Here is a 20,127-nt window from a genome sequence, read left to right as displayed (position 1 = left end):
ATCTACAGCAGGAAGATGGCTTATGGGGAGAGGGCCTGAGAGTTCCCATACTTCGGGGTAAGAGGAAGAAGGGCAGGTATGTAGCACTCACGGAGACCCAGAGGTGGAAGAGGTGTCGAGGAGGTGGGGCCTGCCAGGTGTTGCAGGACAGCAGCAGATTGGAAAGTACCCTCCCTACCAGATGTCTGTTTGCCCAAGTTTCATCTAAGTCATTCCAAAATTATTCTAAACAGATATCAAGAAGGATTTAGGGGTGGGAGTAGGGGACTGACAACAGATTCTTATTCTTGGCAGCTGTCCCACAGGAGCTGACGTACCTGGGACACAAGGCTAAGGCTGCTCACCCTGCTAGGGCCCTGTGCTCTGTTCTTGGGGGTGGGGGCAGGCCTTCTCTCTACCCCAGTCAGCAACACCAGCTCTGGTAAAGTAGTTGGGAGGTACTAGTACTAGGGGATAAGTAATCCAGACACTGGGGAAAGATGGCTGCATCTCAGAGCTGTTAAGAGGAGAGGTACACGACCCCAGCAGCTGGCTCACGGTGTTCTGCAGAATGCAGTGTTTCCTGTCTTTCTGTGTAGAAAGCCTGGCTCCATGAGTGTCGGAAGAGACCATGACAAGGTCTGGGTGTCAAGGAGAATAAAGTGAACTGGGCTGTGTGAACTGGGCGCACCAGGAAGGGGCAGCAGCAGGCTGAGGCATGCATGACGGCACAGCCGGAGTCCAATCACATTATTCCCTCTTGCCAGCTAGGTGCCTGTCACTCACTGCCCAGTTCCAGCAAGACCCACACCCCGTGTCTCATCACCTAGATGCTTGAGTGGGTTTCCCTCTCCCTATGACAACAATCCTAAATAAATTTCCTTTTCCCCACATTAACTTCTGGGTTTCTCAGACTGAAGGTAGAAGCAAACTCCTGACCATGCCAGCCCAGCTCATGGAGATGTGTCTGAGGATAGTACAGGTGACGATCCAAGGACCACATCATTGGCACCTTTTAGGGCACGGGGTTGACATTTCTGGACATGGAGTGCCCTGGCAGCAAGCTCATGGGCATGAGGCCTATTCCACTCTTGTCTCATGATGGCTCAGCACAGAGGTGCCAAGTCCTTTACACTACTCAGCTCCTGTGTCACCTGGGCTGGCCAGCTGATCTCGATGGGTAAGTAAACACATCTGCTCCGCAAGAGGTGTGTGGAGACACACTGGACTCTGAGGGAGTGCCCATAGGCAGCACCAGGAAAATAGACTGGGGGCAGCACACAGTAGGCACTCAAAACTAATGACAGGGGCCGGCAGTTTGGCCTAGTGGTAGAGTGCTTGCCTAGCATGCACTAAGACCCAGGTTTGATTCCTCAGTACCACATACATAGAAAAGGCTGGAAGTGGTGCTGTGGCTCAAGCGATAGAACCCTAGCATTGGGGAAGCCCCAAAACAGTGCTCAGGCCCTGAGTTCAAGCCCCAGGACTGGCAAAAAACAAAACAAAACAAAAAAACAACCAACCAACCAACCAAACAAAAAAACCCAAAACTAATAACAGGGTACTTGGCAGACTGGAAACCTGTAGCCTAGACACTTCAGAAAGCCAATATGCAGCTCTTTACAGAAATATAATACCATAACAAACACCTGATCCTTCCTGTTGTCTCTACTCAGTGTTCCAAATTGTCTCTCAATATTTAAAAAGCTCAATCAAATATGAACGTCCCTGTGGGAGGTGATGGTGATGTACAACCTGCCTGGGCTGAGGTGGTGTTGGGCCTAAGGTGACTAGTGAAGTCTACACAAGAAAGGACAAACCCTGAGGGAGCCTGCTCTAGGGACAGCAGTGGCCTAGCAGTGGGTGGCAGCAGCCAGAGTCCAACCACAGCTGGACTCTGCAGTTCAAAGCCCCTTTCCGGACACCAGTACTAGGCAAGGAGAGGGGCTGGCCATGAGAGGCTTACGTAATAAATCAGAAGCCCATGTGAGAACTGCCACTAAGACAACAGGGGGACTGGACAGGTGGCCACCTATCTTCAGTTAGGGGGATAGGAGGGCAAAGACGCTCTGTTGTGTGTAGACACAATGCAGTGGCAGCAAGGAAAAGCGAGTATGTGGCCACTGGGCAAAGGAGGATGGCTGGCTGCACAAGGGATTTGAACAAGACCACATAGAGTCTTCAAGATCAGAGAACCAAGCAGCTTGCCTTGGTGGGCCCTAAGTGGGTGGAAGGGTCTCAGAAGGCAGCTAGCCCAGGAATACATAGCTGTGTCCTGGGCCTAGAGAGTTTTTTTCTGCCTTTGAACTAACAGGCACTGCAAACCTACCCTGAGACAGAGCATTTGCAAGACCTCAGAGGCCCACAGCCCTGCATGAGAGATGCATGGGGAGAAGAGGCTAGGCTGTCTCTGAGCCCAGGGGCTCAAAGCTGGGGAGTTTTGGAAGCACATGAGCTGGACGTGATACCCATACAGGCTAAGTGAGTAGCATGGTGCAAGGCTGAGGTGATGGATGAAGAAATCCACATTTTGTGCTCTGAGCCCTCATGGGGGCTGAGGTGTGAGAGGCTTTTACTGCAGGAGATGAGGGTGCACAGATGAAGCAACCTAGTATCCTGCCTCCTGGGCTCTCCTGACGGACTCAGAGCCTCTGCACAGGAGAGAGCAAATACCCAGAGAAGGAAGCCTAGGGGGCGTTGGCTGCCAGTGGCACCCTGATGCACATACCCAGGGGAGGGTCATGCGGATATGGGGTTGCCATCCTGGCAGGGGTCAGGGCCTGCAAAGTGCAGTGGGGCTAACATGGCTGGAAGGTCAGGAGGTGTCGGGGAGGAGGTGTCCTAGCTAGGTATCCTGAAGCAGGAGGTCGGGTGTGTGTGCCCGTGAGTCCTGGTCCGAGGGTCCCGTGGCACTGCACACAGCATGGGCTAACTGGAGCTCCCTTCAGAAGGACAAAGGGTATTGAGTTGCTCTCACAGATTGGCCTTACCCGGTGACAGGCAGCTTTTCATTGATTGCCTGGTGGGCTCAAGAATTGACCTGGGAAGGGAAGAACATCTTACAACATACCACCTGCTCCCTGTTCAATTGAGGCCTTGTGTGGTCAGCATGGCTGGAGGCCTCCTGCCTGGCATTCTGAGCACTAAGCTGAGTAAGGAGGATGGTGGGAGGAGAGCAGCGGGGCGAGTACAGGATGGGGAGGAGCAGGGTGGGAAGGCCAAGGCCGTGGGCAGCCTCTAAGGATAAGCTCTAGGCTGTCTGTATTCACTGGGGCTAGTCTGGAGGAAGGCCAGGGCAAGGGCGAGGGCAAGGTAGGGAGGTCAGGTTTTGTGTGCTAGCCCAGCTGCTAAAGTCCCTCTCTCTGCTCCACTCAGTTTAGTGACTCAGGCCCTCTACCACTCCAGAGCTCCCAGAGGTTGCCCTGACATGAAGGCACTTTTCCCCTGCTTGCTGCCTGTCTGCCAGAGAACACCTGCTGGGTACTGGCTGAAGCTGCCCTGCTCACAGGAAACAGAAGCCAAGGCAATGTTTACTCTGCTTTGGGGACCAAAACACCACTAGAAAGTAAGTCTGAGTGAGGACCCAGCATCCTGTGCTGGCTACCTGCCAATACCTTGCTGCCCAGAACCCTCCAGGTGAACAGAACTGGGTGGCAAGAGGGCAGTGGCACAAGTTCCCCTAGCAGGGATGATGACATTCCAGGAAAAGCCCCAGGGGTACAACAGGGTTCTGTTGACCTATCCCAGTATGATGTACCTGGAAATGGGACCTGTGAGGAGTTAATGAAGGCTAAATAAGTGTCCTATGGGTGAGACACTGACTCGGCAGGTCAGGTACCCCAGTAAGAAGATAAAGTGTGTCTGCATAGGCATATGTGTGCATGTGCATTCATAAGGAAGAAAATGAGTGACAGAATCAGGCTCAGCTCAGCTCATGCGTCTTGCCCAGCATGGCACTGGAAGGCATCTTGAGCACAGTGTAGTCATCTCTCTGAGCGGAGGAGACAGACTAGCAACCTGGACAAGACCTCTTTTGGTGGCTGCATGACAAGCTCCACCACAGGACCCAGCTCCAGCGGGCCAAATGAGAAAGATCAAGCACATGTGAAAGCAGTCCCGGGGTCTCCCAGCCAGAAAGAGGGATCCCTTAATAATTACAAAGGGCATTTAGAGAAGGGGGATGTTATAGGGGTGGCCATAGCACAAAGGCAAATCTAGAAATCTCTGACACAGGTGGAACACAAGTCTGGAAAGAATCAAGCTGACCGACCCAGAAAGAATAAGACTGTTAGGAAAAGTCCAATTCTCTTCCAAGGTAGACAACACAATTCAGATGCTCAACAACATAAAATTCACGATGTTCATTTTACAATAAGATATTACTAAGCAGTGAGGCGTGTTGGCTTGCACCTGTGAATCCCAGCTACTTGGGAGATGGAAATCAGGAGAATGGTGGTTTAAAGCCACATCAGGTAAAGACCCCATCTCAGTGAATAAAAAGCTAGTGGAGCCGGGCACAGTGGCTCATGCCTGTAATGCTAGCTACTCAGGAGGCTGAGATCTGAGGATCGCAGTTCAAAGCCAGCCTGGGCACTAAAGTCCATGAGACTCTCATCTCCAATGAATCTCTAGAAAACGGAGCCCAGGCTGAGTTCAAGCCCCACGACCACCCCCCCAAAAAAAATAAAAAACAAGACAAAACAAAACAAAAAGAGCTTGGGTGTGGGGTTAAAGGGGTAGAGCACCTTTATAGCAAGTTTGAGGCCTGGAATTCAAACTCCACACTCCACATAAAAACAAAACAACAGTTTAATGCAGTCCCACTTATCCAGCCTTTCTCTGATTTGTTGTGATTCTTGGTCCTTATTAAGAAAGTTTCGACTGCATGCCTAGCATGCATGAAGACCCGGGTTTGATTCCTCGGTACCACATACATAGAAAAAAGCCGGAAGTGGTGCTGAAGCTCAAGTGGTAGAGCTCTAGCCTTGAGAAAGTCCAAGGACAGTGCTCAGGCCCTGAGGTCAAGCCCAGGACTGGCAAAAAAAAAAAAAAAAAAAGTTTCGACCTGTACCAAGGTGGCCTAGTGTATCTCCTATTCCTTCCTGTAAAGTTTTCAGAGTGTCAGCTTTTACCTCCAGGTCTTTGATACATTTGGAGTTAATTCTAGTGCAGGGTGACAAAGAAGGATCCAACTTTAGTTTTGTGCATATGCTTAACCAGTTCTGCCAGCACCACTTGTTGAAGAGGCTGTCTTTCTTCCATTCTATTTTTTTGGCTCCCTTGTCAAAGATTAGGTGGCCATAGGTCTGTGGTTTAATATCTGGGTCTTCAGTTCTATTCCACTGGTCTTCAGGCCTGTTCTTGTGCCAGTACCAAGCTGTTTTTGATAATTATAGCTCTGTAGTAGAGCTTTTGTATGACAAAGGACATAGCTAGTAAACTAATTAGGAAGCCTACAGAGTGGGAGAAGATCTTCACCAACCATACAACAGACAAAGGCCTCATATCTAAAATATATCAACAGCTCAAAAAATTGAATCACTCCAAAACTAATCTCCAAAGAAACAACCATCCCATTAAAAGATGGGCCAAAGACTTAAAGAGAGTCTTCTCTGAAGAAGAAACAAAAATGGCCTATAGACACATGAAGAAATGCTCAACATCTCTGGTCATAAAAGAAATGCAAATCAAAACAACTCTAAGATTCCACCTCACTCCAGTTAGAATGGCCAGGATCAAGAAAACTAATAACAACAGATGCTGGAGGGGATGTGGCCAGGAGGGATCACTACTACACTGTTGGTGGGAGTGCAAACTCATTCAACCACTATGGAAAGCAGTATGGAAGTTCCTCAAAAGACTAAACATAGAGCTCCCCTATGACCCAGCAATTCCACTACTTGGCATTTACCCAATCATCCAGAAACAAAGACATACTAAATCCACCAGCACAACAATGTTCATTGCAGCACTATTTACCATAGCAAAGATATGGAACCAACCTAGATGTCCCTCAGTTGATGAGTGGATCAACAAGATGTGGTATTTGTACACAATGGAATTCTATGCTGCTGTCAGAAAGAATGACATCGCCCCATTTGTTAGGAAATGGAAAGACTTAGAAAAGATCATATTAAGTGAAGTAAGCCGGACTCAAAGGAACTTAGGCTCAATGGTTTCCCTCATTTGTCATAATCAGTAGAAACCTTGGGCTCTCCTAGCAGAGATTTGCAATAGAGCAAAACCTTGACACAGAAGGCCATATAGTAGGACGCTAAATGAAAGGATCTCTAGGATATAGAAACATAAGCCATATAATGAATGATTGTTGTTCTTAAGGTACTATGTTATCTCTCATCTCTTTTGCTATCCCTTGGTTATCTCATATTGTTACAGTATCTCATTTTGTTACCTGATATATCAGATATATTTGTATCTGGTTATTTGAAATTGGATAGGGAACGGGGGAAAACAAGATGAGGGGTGGGGGTGGGGGGAAGGGAAATGGGGACCAAGACATGTGAAAGGGTATCAATGTATGGGAATTAATGTACCATTTATCTGGCAAATATCATGTAACCCTTCTATTAATTACAATAAAAAATATATGAAAAAAACCCAAAAAAACAAAACAGCCTGAAACTATGAAAGAGCAAACATTGATGGTTTACAAAGCAATAGATTACTAAAATAAAAGGAAGCCTAAAATATTAAGGAAGAGCCAAATGGACCTTAGAGACTTGAAAAGCAGTAACTGAAATAAAAAACAAAAAACAAAAACAACTTTCCTCCAAAAGATCAGCTCAGTGCACTTAAAGACAGCAACACAAAGAAATATCCAAACTCAAGCCCAGAAGAGAGGTCCAGTGAACCAACAGGCTAAAACCAACCAAGTGAAAACATGCAAAACTAAAGTCCAAAGAAAAGCTAGGGTAGGGGTACAAAAATATTTAAAGAAAGGATGGCCCAGATTTGGGATCAGATCTTAAATCTCCATTAACTGTAAACCCACAAATCCAAACTGCTCAATGAACCACACAACCAAACACAGAGAAGATCTCACACTCAGCTACAGAAAGACATATCATGTACAAGGGACAAAGATAAGACTGCTTGCATTCTTCTTGTCAGAACCCATGCCAGCCAGAAAGTGAGACAAACATCAGTACAATGCTAAAAGAAAAGAGAACTGTCAACACAGGATTGTATATCACATGAAAATGAAGGAGAAATAAGACACTCTCAGACAAAGGAGAGCAGAAAAGATCTGTTGGTAGCAGACCTACACTATGAGAAATGTTAAAGTTCTTCCTGCACAAGAAAAATGTTGCCAGATGGGAATCTGGAAGCAACACACAGGGAGACGGTGCCAGAAATAGTCAATATGTATGTACATTTAAAAGGCATTTTTGAATCACTTAGCTTTAAATGATAATGGCTTCTCCAAAAAAAAAATCATAAATGTATAATAAAAACTGCACAAAAAAGGGAGACCACTGGAAAAGTCAAGTTTTCTTTTTTTAAACTTTAAGTAGTACAATGTTATTAAAAGACAGCCTGGGATGTTAATTACACCTATTGTGAGTACAGAGCAGGGGCCACAAACCATCACCAGGGGCCACTTCATGTCCCTGCCTGCTTGGTTACTAGAGTTCTACTAGACCAGAGCCGAGGCCATTACCTATATAATGCCTATGACCACACCAGGGAAGGAAGGGATGAAGCCCAGGCTGGCCCTGAGTCCTTGGGTGACCCCAGTCACCAGGCTTACCTCCCTCCTTCCTTAAGGACTGGAAACTGCTCCTCTGCTTGGCTTGAGCTGACATGTATGTCAGGATACATGTTTCCATGTATCCTTTTGGAAAGCTGGAAATAGGCTTAAGCCCGCAGGGTCAGGGGTGGAAAGGAGAGAGGGACTTGAACTGGTTCCAGGGACCTTTGTCCGCTAACTGACTCAGGAAAACCTCTCAAGGCTGGAGGAGGAGTGGGCTCAAGAGGTAGAGCACCTGCCTAGCAAGCACAAGGTCTTGAAACAACAAGGCCTCTCAGAATAGAAAGCACCTTTACCCCACCTGCAAGGCCTGGGAGCCTTGGCCCTGCCTACTCTTGGCTTTTCAGAGATAGTGCTGAGCCTTACAGCCTTGTTTTATTTCCCAGGATTCCTGGACTGCTTGCGTACCAGGCCTTTGCACAGACTGCAGGAATGGATAGCAGTTCTCCTAGAAGACAGCATGCTTTCTTGGGTAGAAGTTGTCATCTGGCCCACTCGTAGCTTCACTGGACAGGAACTGTCTCTCAAGACAGGGAACTGCTAAGTCAGCCCAGTTTTCATACGTCTGTGCAAATTACCACTGGAGGCTGTCACTCTCTCTCTCCCGGGCTGAGGATCATGAACTTGGGACTCTGAGCAAGGCAGGTCCTCACAAAGGGCTTGGGGAATCTGCTCTTGAACATAAGCCCTGACTCCCGCCTGCGGGGGAGGGGGTGGTGGTGGTGGTGGTAGTGGTGGTGAGAGTGGCCATACAAGTGGACATAAAACTAGAACATCTTGTATCGTTAAAATTCCAGAGTCTGCTAAGCCTGGCCAACATAGCTGAAGAAATAAGACAGGTTTTCAAGTCAGCATGCATTCTAAACAACTCTATTTGAAATTCAAGGGACCTGAAAAGGCAAATTCAAATTAAAGTGTCTATCTAGATCTCATTGTTACAGCAAGAGACCAGAGGCTCCAAAAGCCTCTGCTGACAGGAGCCTGTGAATGGGCCTGATTGCCTGTAGGAGGGAGGGGAAGGGAGAGGGCGAGTGGCTGCCGCCTCCTTCCCAGTAACATCCTCTCTGCCTCTCCCTTTGTCAGCCAGACCTCATATGGTGCTACCTCTGAGAATGTTCTCCATTGAGCAGAGCAGGGAGGAGGCAGCTGGGTCCTTCCACCACCAGGGCTCCATGCAGACCCCAAGTTCCATGCCCTGCAGCTCTGAGCTGAGGCGAGGATCTGTACCTTACCCTCTCACAGAAGTTCTGAGAATTCACGGGCCCCATATCACAAGCAACCCTGGAGCCACTGGAGCCACTGGCTCCCATTCAGATGCAGCAGCATTTTGGGGAGGCCTGGGGATGTGAGACAAAAAAAGAGTGCTCCATACCCACACCTGTTCTCTGGATAGCTAGCTCCTCCCTGGCCAGTAGCAGGTGAGACCTGCTAGTGCTGAGCTTCAGCACTGCAAGGAGGGATAGCTCCCTGCAAGGGACACCCTAACTATGCCAGCCCCACAGCACCAGCCAGCCCCCCCCAGCACAGGATGGGTCCCGAGGTGGCCCACATCCCAGTTTACAGCACAGGCAGTGAGATTGAGGGCCAGACCCACATGGGACACCCAGAGGTTCTATGAAAAAAAAAGGAAACTGGGGTGGCAGGAATGTAGAAAGACTCATGGTTTTAGTCTGATACATGGGAGAGAAGAGGAAGCTGGGCAAACTTCATGACCCCCACCAAATGCAGCCAGGCCACACACCTCACCCACACCTGCTGGGCAGATGTTTACCTGCCTTTAGTTGTGAGGTCCTTACAGCTACTTTCACGAGATTAGGGCACAGGTGGCCATGGAGGACATGTGGCATGCGCCAGCCACTTGATACTGCTTGCTACTCTTGTGGCACAGTGGGACTGTCCACTATGCTGGGCAGGACTCAGAAGACACTGGCTGGACTTCACTGTGTGCAAAGTCCCTTCACTGTGTCTGGGCCTATACTGTCATAATGATCTCCTAGAACTTTAATTCTTATATTTCATCAGACAGAACCATCCAGTTCATAGCCTGGCCAGGCAGGAGAGTTTTGGGTGTGATAAGGAAGTAGGAGAGAGCTTTGGATACAAGTAGTAGTAGCTGAGTGTGGGGGAAGAGAAACTTGACTTCTTTGGGCCCCCAGTCCCACAAAGAACAGAGAGGCAGGAGGAGGGAGGAGGTCAGAACATCCTGGGGAGTGGCAGAAGGTGCACGCCCAGAACAGGGTAGGCATTGCAGCCTGGCAGAGCTGCTGTGTGTAAAGACAGCAAATAGGAAGTTACCTGTCAGAAGATAAAGATGTGCATGCAGGTACACATCCCAACAGCTTCTCCACTTTGGTCTAATGCAGAGCCAGAGCACAGAGTGGTGAGAGCCACAGCAAATGGGAGGAAAGGGCCTACAGGATAAACTATTTATGAGTTTGCCACCTCCCCATGCACTTGAGAAGTGGGGTTGCAAGTCCAAATTGTCCCAGGAATCTGCCCAAGTAATCTGCCCAAGGCCAACCCTGAAGCTGCAGATGAGGTGCTAGACACCCATGCCCTTGTTTTTCCCCATAACTGAGCACAGCACCTCTCTATGGTCCAAGTGACCGGGGATGAAGGATCTGGCCAAGAGCTGGTGGGATGTTGCACAGCCCCAGCAGTTTCACAAACCCCAGAATGCTCCCCACTAGGAGTGAGCTATCAGGTGAACCGCAGACTCTGGTCAGCAGTAACAGGAGAGCACTAGCCTAACATGAGACGTTATCGATAGAGGAAACCATGTGGCGAGGTCTAGGATATTAGAGAACATTTTCTGTAAACCGATCAATTTTTTTTCTTTAAAGCTGATATATTTTCAAAAGCCCCAAAGAAAATTATTTTACGCTTTGCAGAAATGATGTCAATTTCAAAGCTCAGTGCCACAATTGACATTTTATTTGAATGTGGTCAACCTATGGCTATACATCGTCTACGTCTAAGACCTGAGGGTGGATGCCTGCTGGCCCTGGTGTGCACAACAGCTTGGGAAGGTCACTGTGGTAGCCCTGGGCTCAGGGAACATGGCAGACAGGCCCAGCTAGGAAGGCCTCTGGTGTCCTATAAACTGGGCTTCAACAGGTAGGGGGTCCTTTCCCTTAGAGGTGTGTGAAAGAAGTGAACAGATCATCAAACCATGTGAACATTTGACATCACTCTTTTGCATTCATTCTGTGGATGCAGATATCCAACAGACCCAGGCTCTCTGGGAGGTAGGGCACGCTGTCTAGCAGTGCCCACATGTGCCCCAGGATCCTGGGCACAGCGGAGCTGCACATCACCTGGCTCGTCTTCCTACACATACCTGCTGCTCCTCTCTAGCAGTCCGCACACAGAGGGTGCAGGTGTGCAGAAGCTGGCTGCCTTCTCACCTGCATCTCCTGCTTCTTGCGTGGGCCTTATCAGTTTCTGGAGAGCCAGGCAGCCAGAGACATAATGAATACGGGCAGAACCACACGTGAACTGAGACTGAGAACATCTTCTCAGGCAGGTGGGTCAGGTCCTATTTAAGTAAGTGCTACTTCTGTGCCAGGCACAAAGCCTCTGGAAGGGACGACACAGTTCGAATGTGAGTCAAGCTAGACCTCTTACAAAGAACACTGAATCTACACCACACCCAGGACAGTGGCACTGTCCCAAGCTGTCAGGGAAGATCAGGAGGGTGGTATGATCCAGCAGCTTGCTGAAAGCTCTTCTGCTAGCATGGAGTGAGACCTCTGGCACCAAACCCAGTCCTACTGTCCCCAGTGTATGTAGTAAGGCAAAAATCCACAGTTCAGCCATTGGTGTTGTGGAAGGTATGAAGATGTGCCATGGGCTGACCAAGCAGGCATCTATAAGCCATATCAGCCATACTTAAGGATTGGCACTTATGCACACAGATCATTCTCCTCCTGGACCAGCTAGCCCCTTATAGTCTCATCGCCCAGTCCTACTGTCTCCAGCTAAATGACTGAGACACACAGCACTGTGCTGCACTGGTGCCTGTCGGTGTGCTTCTAGAATCTTCATCTGCCTCTAGCCCTGGCTAGAAGCTGCAGGCTCTGGGTCATGCCAGGCCATTGTGCATTCTGAGGCAAGAAGTTAAGGCTCACAAGGTCACCTGTCCCTCATAGGTTTTACTACAAATCATGGTTTCTGTGTGGTCTTGGCCTAGTTATCCAATCCCTTAGTTATGCGATATTTTGTTTTTCTGTCAGTCCTGGGCTTGGGCTCAGGGCATGAGCATTGTCTTTGGGTTTTTTCAAGGCTAGAGCTCTACCACTTGAGCCACAGTGCTACTTCTGGCTTTTTTCTACATATGTAGCACCAAGGAATTGAACCCGGGTCTTCGTGCATGCTAGGCAAGCACTCTACCACTAGGCCAAACTCTCAGCCCACAGTCATGTTTTTTTCACTTGTATGACAAGAAGCTTTTCTGCTAGGCTAAGGGTGGGTCTTTGTTACCCATAGGGAGCTGAATCAGTGGGGACAGACTGGGAGTCCAGGCAAGTCCTGCAAGGAGTGCGCTGTCCCATGGGGTGTAGTATGTCACCTCATCAGGCCTGGCCTTCAGGACAGGGCAGGGTGAAACAAGCCTTTGCAAGGAAATGCTTAAGACTCTGAGACATGAGTCCGCTCGGGAGAGAGGACTGGCTGCTCTGAAGCCAAGCTCTCTTGCTTTCCTGCACACATGGCAGCCCAGCAGCCTGGGCAGCAGCTCCTCCACCCACTCAGCAGCAGTGGCTAGGTCAGCACTGGGACAGAAAGCGTGGTGTTAGGGCTGCATGCAAACCTTCAATTATCCCAGTACACATCTGCAGAACCTGCTCGGCTGGAAACAGACCTCAGCTATTTCTAACTTCCTCAGACCCCTTCCTTCCTTCCTTCCTTCCTGCCTGCCTGCCTGCCTGCCTGCCTGCCTGCCTGGAAATCATGATCAGGAAAATAAAATAAGCAGAAGTAGCTGGGATAGGATGCGTGAGTGTGTGTGTTGTGCTAACTCAGCCATGGTTACACTGGGTCTACAGGCTGGGTGGAGGCAAGGCCCTGGGCCCAGATTACTGTCTGATCTGCTTATCTTTCCTCTTGCTCTCTTCTCATCCATCTGTCCAGCAGACTGGTGACATGTGTTGGCCGGCAGATGAAAGATGGCATCAGTGGCACCAGCAGGCTTGGCACCTCTGCTCCCAAGGGTAGAGAAAAGGCTGAGGGCAGAGCCAGCTCTGGTACACTGGTGACAGACTTTTTGCTAGAAGGTTTGATGGCCCACACTGTCCTCGCAGCACAGGGGCAGGACTGTTAAATCAACTCAGAGAATCTTTAGCCACAGACAAGTCTTAACCACAGAAGAGGACCTGGTGCCAAGAAGGTCTGGTAAGGTCATCCAGATACCCAGTTGAAATTACAATTCTACAGGCCTCTCTAGGCCTTGAACTCTGCATTAGGAAAGGCTGCCTTTATGAACCCCAACTGCAGGGTCCACTGTGGAAACTGCTGTGACAGGCAGGACAGGTGCTAGGGACATCTGTGGGTCAGGATGAGCCAGCCAACAGGGCCCCTCCAGCTCCCATCGTGGGCCGGCTCTGTCAATATCTGTCTAATGTGAGGTCCCTCTGTGTGTTTTCCTCAAGTGGACAAGAAGGGAGGGGGTATAGGTCAAGAGGAAGTCGAGCTCAGCAGGTACAAGAAATAACCTTCCAGACTCATGTCACATTGCCCACAATCTTGCCCTCTACTAGAACATAATAAGGAATAAAGTACTGGGATATTTTCAGGGATGCAAGACTACTGCATCCTAGCTCCTGAGATGGCCACGACACCCAGTGCCTACCCCATGACCCATGGGGTGCCTCACCAGGCCAGCGTTCAACATGGCCCTCACTAGGTCATGCCACAGTCTCCCAGAACTGGTGTACATTCTGAGGCCTATGGAATATCAGACTATGAGGGAGATACCAGAGCTGCCACACTGTTTTGTAGCAATAACAGGGACAGTTGTGGGTCGTATGCTGCCTGAACTCCTGGAGAGCTGCTCAAGCCACTGTCTTGGGGGAATGTTTATCAGCTGACCCTAGCAGAGGACAGCTGGAGGTCTCCATGTTCCTCCAATCATGGTGAAGGTGCCACCTAAGGATTGAAGGGCTGACACCTCTGCAGACTCAGATCAAGTGTAGGTTTGATTTTCTGGTCAGGCTCCAGTCTCTCAAGAGGCACAGGCCTATCTTCACAGACAGGCAGCCAGTGGATAGTAGGAACACTGGGCAGGTACAAGTTAGCTGCCCATGTGGTAAATGTGAGGTGGTTAGAATGGGTAGGGTCAGTGGCTACTCTTCCCTCTACCAGATGTGTCCCCTGGAGGCATTAACCATAATCTGGCCAACTGTAGAGACACCCACTGGGCAAGACATACAGCTGGCTTCACATACACCTAGGAGGAACTCTCAGGTGGGCTCAAGGAAGGTGGAGGTTGCCTGGGCCTGTAAGGACAGGAACTGGGTGTACAGGTGACTTGCTCACAGGGGCCTAAGTATAGAAATGCTAACCTTGACTATCTGTTAGAGGCCAAGTCTCACAAACTTCTCTTCTTTTGGACTTTCTGTATTTTCAACTATCAATAAATACAGAATACTTTGGAAGGCTTTCTGAGGTATCCCTGGAGGAAGTTTTTATAAGATCAATCATTGCAGTGAGGTCTGCTTCATGATCTTTGGCACTGTCTGATAAGTGACTGTTCTCAAGCATGTCTTCATTTACCTAATTGTTTTTTTTAAGAACAGAACTTCTACAGTGCATCAAATTAAACACCCATCAGTGATCCTGAGGTACTCAGAATTATACAAAAGTAAAGAAGTAACACTTTTGATAGCCTATTTGTTTAAAGGCTTTGGGCATTTGAATATTTATTTACTTACTTAACGCTTTCAGAGTTTCAAGAGGTGTAAAAATGAAGAACATAATCTAATGTCTGGAGAGCCTATAGGCTCTATGCCTGAGCACTTTTCTGGCCACAAAGATGAGGGAGATTGCCTATGAGGGGACAGATGGACAGGAGCAAGGAAAGTAAGCCCCTGGTCTGAATGAAGTGAAATCATGGAGTGAGTGTTTAGTTTTTGTTCAATTCCACATGAATTTCTGTAGGCCACCCCAGAGATAACATTCAGATAGAAGTGAAAGTTGGCGCCTGTTTTTGTGAAGAGACTGCTGGGAGCACATTTGCGTCTGGCCAGCCCTCAGAGGGGCTACATCTCTACCTGTCCCAGCCTCCTTTAATAGGTGCTGGGTGAACCCTTCCCGACAGACACCCAACACCAAGGCAGGAGCACAGCACCATCTCTATTAGTTATGGACAAGCAAGTCACCCCAGGTTTCCTGCTACCTGATGCCCATGCAAGGCCACCAACCTACTGTCCATTTGACTGATCCTTTTGTTGCTGGAACTGCTCACCATAAGGGTGCCAGGATCCCATGTCTGTAGAAGTAGAAGGCTGGCCACAGCTGACCCACAATGCCACTGAGCCATACTTCTCTGGCCACAGTGAGGTTCCTGTTTGGGACCTCATTGGTAATGGGCTGGTAGTTCATGCAGCTCATATAGGCAGCAGTTCTACCCAGTGCCCAGCCCTCTTGCCTTAGGGGCCCTCTGGTTGTCTACGGAGTTGGTCCTAGCTCCTCCAGTCAACTTTAAACATTGGCAACTTTGGCCCTGTCACTGGCCAGCACAGACATGCACCTGGCTTTTCCCTTCCTTTCTTGTGGCCGCCAGAGGGTCTAGGTCTGACAGCTTGGAAGGTACCCATCCTGATTTCCCATAATTTTAGTCCTCTAGGCAGTGACACATGCTGTGATGCCCCCAACCTCAGAGATGATGCATGGTAGACACAGCACAGATGGCTGATATGAAAAACTGAGAGGGACAAGTCAAGAGGGCACACATGGCCCAGTGTTCTCTTCAGTCCTAGCAAACAAGGCCTTGCTGACACTAGACTGCTTCAGCTGAAAGGTGCCATTCATTGAACCCCATTAGAAGGGAGATGTGAGCTTGGTGATGGCAGTTGTGGCTATGCCACAGGGCTTACCTTGAAGACGAGGCAATCTGTCTTGTGCTCCGCATACTGTGAGGTCAGCCGGTACTGTCCTGCCGTGGTCACATCTACCTGATAGCCTGTCAGTGTGTAGCAGGCCTTGCGGAATTCTTGGATCTTGGTCTGGAAAACCTCCTTGAGTCTCTGGTTCTTAAGCTCAGCACTCTCCACCTGCTTCCTCAGCTCTGCAGGGAGAGGACAGGAGATTGTGAGCAGGGGCCAGACACTGACATGGAGGAGGTAGCAGGTAGCAAGGACAAGCCATATCCCCACCCCTAGGCCCAACTGCCTGGGGATGGCCACATCTGTGGGCCTGGATCTGGACACTCAGAAGACTTGAATGAAAAGGATAAGCTGATAAGCAGTGTGACCTTCTGGTGGCAGTGATAATAAAGTTACTGTATTAACAATAGCAACTTGAAAGAAAACAGAGACTCTGAAAGGCAGATGTTGGAGACAGATATCACAGGCTCCCAGATTTAAATTCTATGCCCAATTTGGAGGTTTTTTTGGGGAGACTAGTCCTCAGTAATGACCAAGAGCAGCATAAAAGCCACTGCAGGTGACTGCTAGAACTGTGGATGGAAGTGATTGGTCCCCACAGGCCAGCAGAGTCCAGGTCAGGCTGCTGTGTGGAACAGCACCAGGAATGCAGGTCTGGAGTGGAAGGATTGGGTGTGCAGAGGCACAGTGGACCTGGCTAAGTTTGATCACTTCCAGGTGCAGCTGTGACCCTGTGGGGCTGGGCACCTGCCCCATGTGCCAAAACAGCACCGGCAGTAGGTGTGGAGATGGGGAGGTGGATGGAAGCCATCATTTTACTTCAGGACCACCGTAAGGAGGATGTCCCCAGAGAAGTGTTAGAGGACTCCACAGCTTAGTCGTGAGATGCCAGCCAGCCCCACAGGGGACCCCGTTCACATATCATTCAGGATAGATGACCCCCCTTCTTGCCCACCATGGTTTACTGCCACTCAGGGAGAAACCAGCTGTGCAAAGCGACCAGGAGGACGCACGATTATCATGAATCTCTCACTGAAGGTATCTTCTGAGTAATTAAACCTTGATTTATTCCCCTGTTAATTACTGAGCCTGGCTCCACTTAAACATGCACAGAGCTGCCTTCTGAGCTGGGTGCTTTCTGGAAGTCCTGCCTGAAGATGAGGAAAGTTCCTTGAAGGATTTGGCCCCAACTAGCCACGAACGTGATGGACAAATCCTGTCTGAAAGGTGAGGTACCAGCTATAAGCTTCCCTCTGCTGTGATACTAGAACAAGGTACAGGATGGTTTCTGCCTGGCCAGGAATATATATATATATATATATATATATATATATATATATATATATATGTGTGTGTGTGTGTGTGTGTGTGTGTGTGTGTGTGTGTGTGTGTGTGTGTGTGTGTGTGTGTGTGTGTGTGTTTAACATTTGCCACGAAGCTTTGGTCAGGGGCACAGAGGCTTCTCTGAGGCATGTGACTGTTGGCAATGCAGAGAAAGGGCAGTTCTGAGTCAGAATGAGTTCCGAGGCCAAGTGGCTCCATGGTCCAGGCCTAGCTTGGCTGCCTAGAGGAGTGGGGACAAAACTATCTGGACACAGGCCCTGGGCACAATGTGGTAGGAGTCTTTCTGGAAAGCTGGGAAGCAGTGAGGGTACCACCTCCCAGAGGAGCAAAGTGTTAACCAAAAACCCTTAAGGAAGACCTGTGGAAGGCTGGGCTCCAATTTGACTGTCATCTTTACATTCTCACCTACTCCAGGGTGACAGGGCCCTGGATGTCCTCGGATTCCATCGAGGATCTAGTTATCAGCTAGGAGGCTAGCTGCACATTGAGCAGCACTGTGGGCAATTACACAGATGGTGCAAATGCAGCCCCATATCACATGCACATACTTTATAGTCATGTCACCAAGACATAGTGATGAGCCCAGTCCCCACTTCCCAAATGAGGCATCTGAGACTTAAAATGCAAACCTGCCTGATAATAGGGATGAAATGCTCAGGCAGCGCTGTCCATGCTCTGACGGCCAATCATACTGCATACATTTGAGAATCACACTGAGCAAGGAGTCCTGGGGCTGGGAAGTGACACAGTCTGAAAAAGCCCAGCCTGTCAGGGGGTTGCATGGCAATGCCCACCTGTGGGGGTGTGGCTGCCTGGCCACTGGTCCTGCCCTGGACACTCCTCAATTTACTGCCATATCTGCAGCTGAGAGCCTCTCCAGTGGGAAGCAGGCCAAGCCCTTGATTAATGGAGTAATCAGACTTTGGAATCAAAAGGTTAACTGGCTGTCCTGACCTGTATTCATCCTGCATTTCAGGATGGAGACCCAGCAGGAGGAAGCCTACACCACACAGAGGGAGAAACTCACAGTCCACACTTCAGGGGTGATATTTCAGTCCTGCCAGGACCGCAAGCCTTTGATATATCACACATGTCCAGGGGAAAAAATTAAACCTCGGCAATAACGCAGCCTGACCTTGGAGAAGGAAATGGGCCCCATTTGTGAAGTTCACTGGCCTCGGAAGCAGGTGGAGCTCAGGTCTGCAGGAGGGCATGCCCACAGCTGGTCAGTGAGCACTTTAGGGGGAGCACATTGTGCTGCCGGGCACCTGTGAGCCCCACAGGCCTCTGGCCCTTGGCCGCTTGGAGAAGCAGCTTCCTCCAGGAAAGTGGGGGCCAAAGTGTGTGTGTGTGTGTGTGTGTGCATGTGCTTTTACAAAATTCATCCAGGGAGGGAGACCAGTCAACAATCACTCCATTTAGGGCACTGGAAAGTTGGTATGTTGCTCTCTAGTACTCTTGTAGTTCAATGGCTTACATAAACGGGGATGAATAATTCACATGACAGTTTGGATTAAATAAATAAAAGATGGGTTTCCCACCTTGGAAACGTCACTGCTTTCTTGCTAGAGGCTCTTCTTGAGTGATCAGGAGTGGAGGCTTCCCAGAGCTCTGAGGTGACTGCTCTCACCCTGATGAGGCCTTCTGTCAGGCAGCTGGTAGTTACAGCCCAGGAGTAAGCCACCAGCCTCTGGCCTTCCCTGCTGTGGTAGGCTCAGTTGCCTGTTACTGAAGACACTAGGGTACTAAGACCACCACAGAAAGGGGTAATCTGGTTTACAGAACCCTGTTCCCAGACCAAAGGTCCAGCTCCAGCCCACCTGCATACTCTGTGAGCCCACTGAGGCTCTTTGAGCTCTGGCTCAAGACCATGCCAAGGTGACTGGAAGAAATGGCCCTAGCCTGCTGTTGTCTTCCAGACCTAGACATCATCTCTGCCACTTCCAGACCCCAGCCTGCCCCACTCCTTCCTCTCCTATAGCCCTTTCCAGGGATAGTCCTGGCTCTGGGTGATCCTCTTGGAGAGAAGAGCACAGGCATGGCAGGTGATGGGTGGGGCCAAAGGGAGGGATGTATGTGATTGTTCATCCAAAGCCCAGAGCCAGACATGAGTGTGGTGGCAGATGTGAGGGCTGAGTAGGCTGCCAGAGGTCCTGGAGCAGGCCAGGCCTGGCTCCCAGCTCCTCCCTCCATGCTCAGCATTCTGCCACCGGCTGTCCCAGCCATGTCCTGGGGGACTACAGGACAGCTTTGACCTGACACCCTTCCCCCACCTTAGCCCAACACCTGGCCCCTCCTGGAATCGCAGAAGGCAACTGTGAAAGTTCTGTTGGAAGGACATAGGACAAAAATAACCTGCACTTTGCCAGATAAAGGCTGGCAAAGACGAGCACACCTGTTCCAGCAGAGATGCTGGGATAAAGGAGCACTTATAACTCAAATCTCTGGAGACCCAGCTCAGCCTGAAATATGGAGCCTGGCTGATTCCAGCAGGGCAGTGGAGCAAGTATGAGATAGGCAGATACTGAGACTCAGACACCAAGCCAGGGAAAAGAGAACATGGAGAAGATGGCCATATATAGGCAGAAGGGCAGGAGGCAGGTGTGGCAGGGCAAGGTGCTTGTCTATCCCGTACCCTTGAGCTGCCATGAAGCTCTGCCACCTATACCCCTGGGCCATACCAGCATTGGCACTCCTACTCTCACCAAACACACAGGAGGAGGAAGGACAGCTCAGAACTAGTTTCCCCTAGGAGAGAAGCATTAAACCTCCAGAGAAAACACAAAATTCCCAAGGCCCTGGGAAGCCAGGCAGGACTCTAGTCTCAACAGTCCCTGGAAACAGACCAGCCAGAGTCCCCATCTGAAATGGTAGGGCTACTCTGGTGTCAGGTGAGGATGGGTGGAACAAGAGGCATCTCAGAACATTCCA

At 49.6% G+C, this 20,127-nt stretch overlaps 1 protein-coding gene across 2 annotated transcripts in view; it reads right to left on the bottom strand.

Moving 5' to 3' along the window:
• Nucleotides 1–20,127, bottom strand: part of Mad1l1 (mitotic arrest deficient 1 like 1) — a 312,487-nt gene that overhangs the window by 38,406 nt on the left and 253,954 nt on the right. For both annotated transcript variants that reach the window (XM_090329856.1, XM_090329857.1), the window contains one exon: nt 15,844–16,034. In XM_090329856.1, coding sequence (XP_090185982.1) covers nt 15,844–16,034 — 191 coding nt within the window. The remainder of the gene's footprint in view (nt 1–15,843; nt 16,035–20,127) is intronic.

This window comes from Megascapheus bottae, chromosome 3 (assembly GCF_031878675.1).
Source record: "Megascapheus bottae isolate mThoBot1 chromosome 3, mThoBot2.hap1, whole genome shotgun sequence".
NCBI lineage: Eukaryota > Metazoa > Chordata > Mammalia > Rodentia > Geomyidae > Megascapheus > Megascapheus bottae.
Note: the sequence above shows the minus strand (reverse complement) of the source record. Positions and strands in the feature narration are given on the sequence as shown.